At 34.1% G+C, this 7,447-nt stretch overlaps 1 protein-coding gene across 1 annotated transcript in view; it reads right to left on the bottom strand.

Annotated features, from left to right (window-relative positions):
• The window catches only part of CDC45 (cell division cycle 45), an 11,568-nt gene that overhangs the window by 3,973 nt on the left and 148 nt on the right, over positions 1 to 7,447 (bottom strand). Inside the window, exons 2-11 of the mRNA XM_026859955.1 lie at positions 6,276 to 6,335; positions 5,878 to 5,970; positions 5,270 to 5,407; positions 4,518 to 4,664; positions 3,432 to 3,487; positions 2,774 to 2,822; positions 1,987 to 2,048; positions 1,546 to 1,596; positions 656 to 775; positions 122 to 253 (exon numbers count right to left, since the gene is read on the bottom strand). Of these exons, the coding sequence (XP_026715756.1) occupies positions 122 to 253; positions 656 to 775; positions 1,546 to 1,596; positions 1,987 to 2,048; positions 2,774 to 2,822; positions 3,432 to 3,487; positions 4,518 to 4,664; positions 5,270 to 5,407; positions 5,878 to 5,970; positions 6,276 to 6,335 (908 nt within the window). The remainder of the gene's footprint in view (positions 1 to 121; positions 254 to 655; positions 776 to 1,545; positions 1,597 to 1,986; positions 2,049 to 2,773; positions 2,823 to 3,431; positions 3,488 to 4,517; positions 4,665 to 5,269; positions 5,408 to 5,877; positions 5,971 to 6,275; positions 6,336 to 7,447) is intronic.

Below are 7,447 nucleotides of genomic sequence, written 5' to 3'. Positions count from 1 at the left end.
CCCCCCCGTCATATTTGAAAATGTTACAAGTTGGGTACTCTCAAGATATATTTTCAGTATTTTCCCATAATTCACTGAAAAAATGATCCTTTAAATCAAGATCCAGATTTTTATAACTCACCCCATGTCAGCCAGAAACTCATGGAGCCTCTTCTGCCCTTGAACCGACCAAAGCTTAAGGCTAGCAGAGGTATATGAAGTGTTACAGAGACTTTCATATAGAGACCAGTGCTGATAAAGCGCCAGGCGCAGACTGAACAGGAATTATGGCAAATAATTATAAAAACATATATCATTTGAAGTTACAAATAGCAACAAAACTCCACAACTAGTAGTGAAGTCTTCAGCTGCCCTTTATACATTTTATCTCCGGACTACGTAAGATACAGTTCAAAGCTGCAGGTGCAAGTAACACAAGAAGAGCAACATTGACTTGTAACTAATTCTGAAAGGTTAAGCTGACCTGAAGCTAAATGAACTATTGAAAGAGGGGTTCATGTTCAACAAAACACTCAGATTTCCATTTCTTTTAACTCTATTCTCAGCAGCAGAGATGGTGCTGGTTTTGGTTTTTTTTTTTTCCCCTAGATAAAAACTCATCTGAGGTTCACCAGATGGGTAGAGTTCATTTTCCCCAGATCTTATGCAAGGATACTCATATTCAAATGCTATTCTCATGCAGTCAATTGACAGTGAATTTTCTTCATCCTCATTGCGGTGGTTATGGCGAGACACATGACGCTGTAGGATTCCAATATCTGTCACATACTTCATTCTTAAACAAAAACAAATTTGTCATTTCACTTTCTTCCTGTGTATTTATGAGGACACAAAAATGCTTCCTAAAAGCTTACACATTGACCAGTCAGCAGCATGAAAACTGTAGATACATGTTTAAAAGAAATCTAACTTGTTAAGCAATATTCTTTCAATATTCAGCCATACACCCAGACAATTAAAGCTAAAATAAAACTACTACAGAGAAACAGATAGGCTGACCAATGAACTTAATTACCTAGTACATTTATCTCCTTAAAAACATCAGGGTATTAGTAACAATAGAACACCAGAATTAAAGTTTATACATGTGCATCTAGAATTCTGGTGGTATCTAGTAGGAAACAAGAAAAAAAAGCTAAAATCTGAAACCTGTTAATGAAAACTGGAAAAGAAGCTGGAGAATACAGATAGAAAATTTGTATCTACATTTTTTTTCCTTTAATAAAACAGTATTAAGTTAATATTTATGTAAACTACTATTAAACACCATTTCTTCCCCGATCGGATGTTTTTATAATTTTGTGAAAAATAAATTAGTTTAAAAATTCTAAACAGTAGAGAGGGAAAATAGGTTTTTCTGATGTATAGTCCTATTTTTGGAAGGCATTAGATCACATTCAGTCCTTAAGATATTTAATGTCACTGTCTATTAATTACCTCGTGTTATATGAATTCCCATAAGTTTCCTGATCTCTATTAATTATGACTAAAAAATTTAAAAGATAAATTTAGAAAATTAAAGATAAATTGAAAAATATTTCTTACTGAGTGATTTTGTCTTGGACCCATTGATCTGTTAGGCCAACAATAGCCCACCTAACATTGGGAGGAAAAAAAGGAAAAGGAAAAAAGTTAAAACAAAAAACATTCCAGTACAGCATAGTATATTTAACCCTCCAAGTATTTAACAGAACAAGTCAGAAACAGTTTACCAACTGTACATAGAAGTTACCATGAAAGCTATATACTATTATTGCCTCTTTAGCAGACATACACGTACAGTACCATCCTCCCTTTTTCCATGCAAAATCTACTGGTTGCTTGTAATTAATTTGTAAAGATGTGTCCTCCAATTCAAGACATACATCCACTCATGAAATAAACTGGAAGCTCCCACTAAAAACAAAATCATTTTGGGAAAACTTGCCTCTATTTATTATGAGTTTAAGCTTCTAGCTTCTGTGAAAAATGATAATGGAAACATACCACAACATGTCATTCAAGTCTTTAGACATTATCCATGCCAGATCAAACATCACCATCGCAGACTATATGAGGGAAAAGAAAAAAAAAAAAAAAAAAAAAAGGGATAAATGAACACAAACCTCTCACTTCATTGAACAAACAGAACAGTTAAATTTGCCAAGTACTAGCATGTTACTAAAGCTCTAGAAATCACACTTGAGAGACAATCTGTTAGTGTCTTACTTTAAGACACTAAGTAGAAAGAAAAATATTTTATACAGCTCTGCAAACCTGCATTATATATAAAGTAGCACTTAATAAAAAATAATCAGACAAGAGGACAAATGACAGAAGGAAGTCTGATGTCCTAAGAGTTACATTTTAAATACCCTGATGCTGAAAACTTTGAAAGGCAAAAGCTCCCTGTATGCTAAAGTCTTTTTACAAGGGTATACGTGCAGGGATACTTTTGCAAGACCTAAAAAATTTACACTACCATATTTTTTATATAGCAGCATTAAAGGTATCAAACAATAAAAACGTTAATAGTTCTATTTTATCATTTTCCCCACTGTTAACATTACATTAGCCACTGTGCCTCAGCTGGCTGTTGTCTGCCAGTCTACCAGTATTGTTTCTGTGATGTATTTAATTCATTAGTGGTAAAAACATTAAACTACTAAGTCTAATTACTTGTACATATACGATATATCTTGTATATAACAATAATGTATACTATTATTAGATAATTATATTACCTTTACATTGGCACCTTGTATTTTTATGGCAAACAACAATTTATACTTACTGAGGTTCCATGGTATTCATATTGCTCATAATCAAAAAGAATTTCTCGTCTATAAAGGGAAAAAAACCACAAACCCATGTTTGACTAAGTGGTGAACTGGTCATTGGATCCAAATAAAAATATAAAGCAGGAATTGTGAAATAATATTTAAATCTCATTTTAGCAGTGAAAGAAATATTAAACTTAGGCTAGAAATTGCTTTCCAGCAATGCAATTAGATTTTAGTAGCAACATGAAAACCACAATTAATTGTACTCATGAAGTGAAAAGGAAAAAATTATTGTCATTATTCCTCAAATCCAATTTTCATATCTGATCTGTTCCTGCTCATTCCTATGGACAACAGCAGGACTGTAAAGGAAGAAAAGAGAAGCACAAATTTCACCTAAGATAGACAAGATAAGACTATTACAGCTACTTAAAAGTAAAGCAATACACCTATTGATACTCAGATTTATAAATTACTATTTACAACTATCCTCTATTAAAGCTTTATTTTTATATAATAAATATCTCTCCACGTTCTGAATAAAGTTAGAACTAAAGCACCTTGCAAATCAAGCAGCATAGGATGTTTTTGTATTCTCAACAAGATTTTAATCAAAGAATAAGAGAAAGAAAGAAATACGAGCAACATAAAAAAAACAGTAAAACACACCTGCGTGCCTCCCATTCTCGCCTCTGTCGCCTTTTCATTGTTCTCTCTATTACATCCTGTAAATTAATTTGGATGTTAAAAATACTTCAGTAGATTAACACCTATCCAGGTACTCTAATGAATAAGTCCTCATTAAAAAGAATCTAATAAGAAAAGTATTATAAAATATTTTCCAAGGGACACTTTTATAAAGTCATGGCATCCTTCTGGGCTAACATTTATTTAGCTCACCTTCACAAATCGGAGGCCCAGTAGATAGTATTTTCAACACTAGCAACATTGCATCCTACCATTGTATAACATAAAAATGACACTGATGAAAGAGAGATAATTACTGAAGCTCAGAGAGGCACTCTATATTTAAGCTCCATAAACAGCATCATCAGCTTGAAAACCCAAAATCAATAAGATGTTTGTGAAATATTTAATATTTAATAGATTTGGAAATAGCTTCTGTCTATACTATGTGCAGATTTTCCTTTGAATTTCTGATACCTGCTTTTAGTGCCCTTCATAACTTAGTAGGAAAAAATGTACAATGTTAATAGAAAAATAACATGAAATACATATTAAATCAGAGCATGTCTTTACATTGTCTCTTCCTAGTCATGTGCCTTTGCTTCCTCGTATGGTGTAAATAGATAATATGCTACAAATAACATGGCAAATATAATTTTTTGTGTCTATCATAATACATTTTTGTTAGCAACACTTTTTGTATGTCCTCGTAGCAGTAAAATAAATTATTTGTAAGTTTCTGTTGTCTCAATTAATAAAAAAAAGTTATATCTAAACAAGTTGTACTACTAGACTGAAAAGCATAACCAGAGATAGATCTCTTCAGTTCACTGGTTACACAAAGAGGCATTATGCACAATCAAGTTCAAAACTTTTTTTTTTTTTTATAAGGAGAAAAACTCCAGTAGAGTTCAGATAAATAAACATTTTGTGTATGTGAAACTCTACTGGTCATAGACATTTGAATTTGTGATCTAACAACATAATTTTTAAACTCAATGTCATTACTATGATGATTAGTAACTATTTTATTTTGCTTCTTTTCACAATAAAGCAGCAGAAACACACCTCTTCAAAACGTCTACGTTTCTCTGAAGGTTCTGACCCATCACTTTCATTCTCTGAGTCCTCCTCTTCTTCATCCTCTTCATCTCTGAAGATATCATCATAAGCAGGAACATCAAGATCATCATCTTGTTTAACTAAAAGCTTAACCTAGCAGAAAAAAAAGTATTTTAAATAAAGTATCTTATTTAGTGCTTAAAGCATGTCTGAAATCACAAAAGAGAACACTTCAGATACTGAATATGAGAAACTAAAAACTCATTTTGGCTGTAATCGATTCCTGGCATAACAAAAATATTGATTTTTGATACAAAGACCATACTTACTTATACAACATAAGAGTAAAAAACATATTCCTTTGTTACGGTATTACTGAAAGTATTTTTTTGTTATGCTTGTTAGAGTCATGTTGTCAAATAATTTGTGCTTAATACTCAAATTCTAGGTGTTGCTAGAAACTGAGAGATGTCACATTCTGGAGGATATTTATAATATGATATATTAGCAGTTTGATTTATAGCAATAGGATGAACAGGTGCTTACTACTGACAACTGTCACACTGCTAACAGTATGTATTTTATTACTGAAAAGAGATTTTTTTTTCCTGATTGTGTACATTACTACTGCAAATATCCACCAATACTGCTGCCTGACCTAGTAACACTGTAAGCAGCAGTTTTGCAAAACACAGAAAAGAATTGCACCACTCAACACCACACTGCAAAGATTTTTATTATGAAAGAAAAGCATTTACCTGTGTGTCATTGTAAACGTTCACTACGTTGATAGGTCTGTGGCTGTCACATACAAAAAAAAAAGTGTCTTCTTCAGGCTGCAAGATCTCCAGAAGGTCAACATTGGCACCACAATTAATAAGAACAAAATATTTGAACTGCAAGCAAAAGAAAAAAAAAAAGAATAATTTTTACTTAAATTAGCAGGAAACACAGAAAGTCGAAAACACTTTTACAAAGCTCATTATTTCCAAAACCTTTGTTTACTTTCTGGTATTTGATGTCTCTGAGAAGGAAGAAAATTTGTAAGACAAAAGACCAAATTCAGGGATGCTGGACAGACATCCAACACCACCACCTTTTATATCTCAAAATGCGTGCAAACTTAATTTAACTCTATCAAAATTATAGGCATTAGTTTGAGCTGATGTAAAATACTTAACAAGTTTGTTACTGGTATGTTAAAATTTAACCACCGTTTGGTGGTTAAATTTTAACATAATTAAACAATATTAACATAAATAATAACAACTAGTTTAAGAGCTGACATTTTAAGTTGGGGAAATGGAAGAAGTGCATGCCTATGTAAATTGAACTGCAACTTTAAAAGTTTCCATTATTTTTTCACCTGATCTTTATGCTCTAGAAAGGCAGTTTCAAGTTCTTGCCATCCAGATACTGGGACAAGTGTATATTGCACGTGATCACATTGAAACAAAGCCTGAAATGAAGGAAACAGCTGTTAGCAAAGATGAAGGAAAACGACATAATCTACAACATTATACCATGCTGTAATTCTATTTCATACAAATCTTTATCTTGAATGAAGGAATACATCCCAAATGACACATCTACACGAGCTTTGGGAGAATGACTTACTGGTTTTCAGTGTCATAACTGATGGAAAAATATAATTTACAGGAGCAGATAAACCTTCACCCTTTTCCCAGGTCAAACCTATTAAAAGGAACTCAGGGCATTTTTTCTTTTAAAGTTAGCCTACAGTGATAATGAACAAAGACTTACTTGGAGTATTTTACAAGCACATAATGCATCAACATCTGAAGCAACAAGAAGAAGAACACGCTGCAAAAATAACAGAATAACAGTATTAATATATTAACATAGGTATCAAATCTAACGTGCTGGTACATGAAACACCCAGGTCACTGTGAGACCAGAAAGTAAGAAATTTCGACAGAGATCTTCATAAGCAGAAAACTAAAGAAAAGGATTGCTTCTGAATGGACACTGCAACCAAAATTAACCTATCTGGATGCCTGTAAATATGAACAGTAAACAACTCCACATACATAAAACACGTAATCTGCTTTGAGGAAACATAGTTACTCACACTCCTATGAACCACACAGTTTTGGAGGTTCAAAGCAAGTTAGCCCTACAACTATTGTTATCATGTCTAGAAAAACCTACATTTCCAGCATGGGATCTAAACAGTTTTGACCAAAGAAAATCTGGGACAGAAATAGGAGCAAGGCACTCTTGAAATAACCTTGATTTTGGCAAAATAATTTATCTGGCAATTTTTGTGTTTTGGGTGGGTGGGTTTTTTTTAAGATTTTGTTCACAGTTAAAGTTGAGAGAAACACTTTCATGTGCACAACCCATAATGTACTTTCACAGGTAGAAATACTAAAAGACTGTCCAACAAAAGCTTTACCACTTCAGTGTACACATCCACTCTGAACAAGTTAAGCAAACTATGGGTTAAAAATGAAAGTAGCCAACCAGTTCTGCTACGAAACTGCAAGAGAAACCTCAAAGATGACAGAATACAAGATTTAGTTGCCTGAGCAAACAATATCAAAACGGTTAAAAAGATAGAGAGGGGGGAAAAAAGATCCAAAGATGTCTTGGTTAAACAAAAGATTCACAAGAATACCGAAAACACTCGCGAGAAAAGAGGTGAACTGTAAGTAAAACCTCTGGCGAGAACTCATCTCACTGGCAGCAGCTTTGGCTCGCGTTTCCAACGCCGCAGACTCGCTCGGGAGGGATATTTTTACAATCCGGGCTGACTGGCGGCCCTCAGCGCAGCCCGGAGGTTAGACCCGCCAGACGGAGCTCCCCGCCGCCGGCCCCCACCCAGGCAGACCCGGGAACGCGGGCACCACCTTCCCCTACACCCCTCGCGGCCCCACGAGTACCGGAGCGCCTCGGCTACCGCCGACAGAGCC

This window comes from Athene cunicularia, assembly GCF_003259725.1.
Source record: "Athene cunicularia isolate RWA chromosome 15 unlocalized genomic scaffold, athCun1 chr15_part1, whole genome shotgun sequence".
NCBI lineage: Eukaryota > Metazoa > Chordata > Aves > Strigiformes > Strigidae > Athene > Athene cunicularia.
This window is presented reverse-complemented; position numbering and strand designations above follow the sequence as displayed.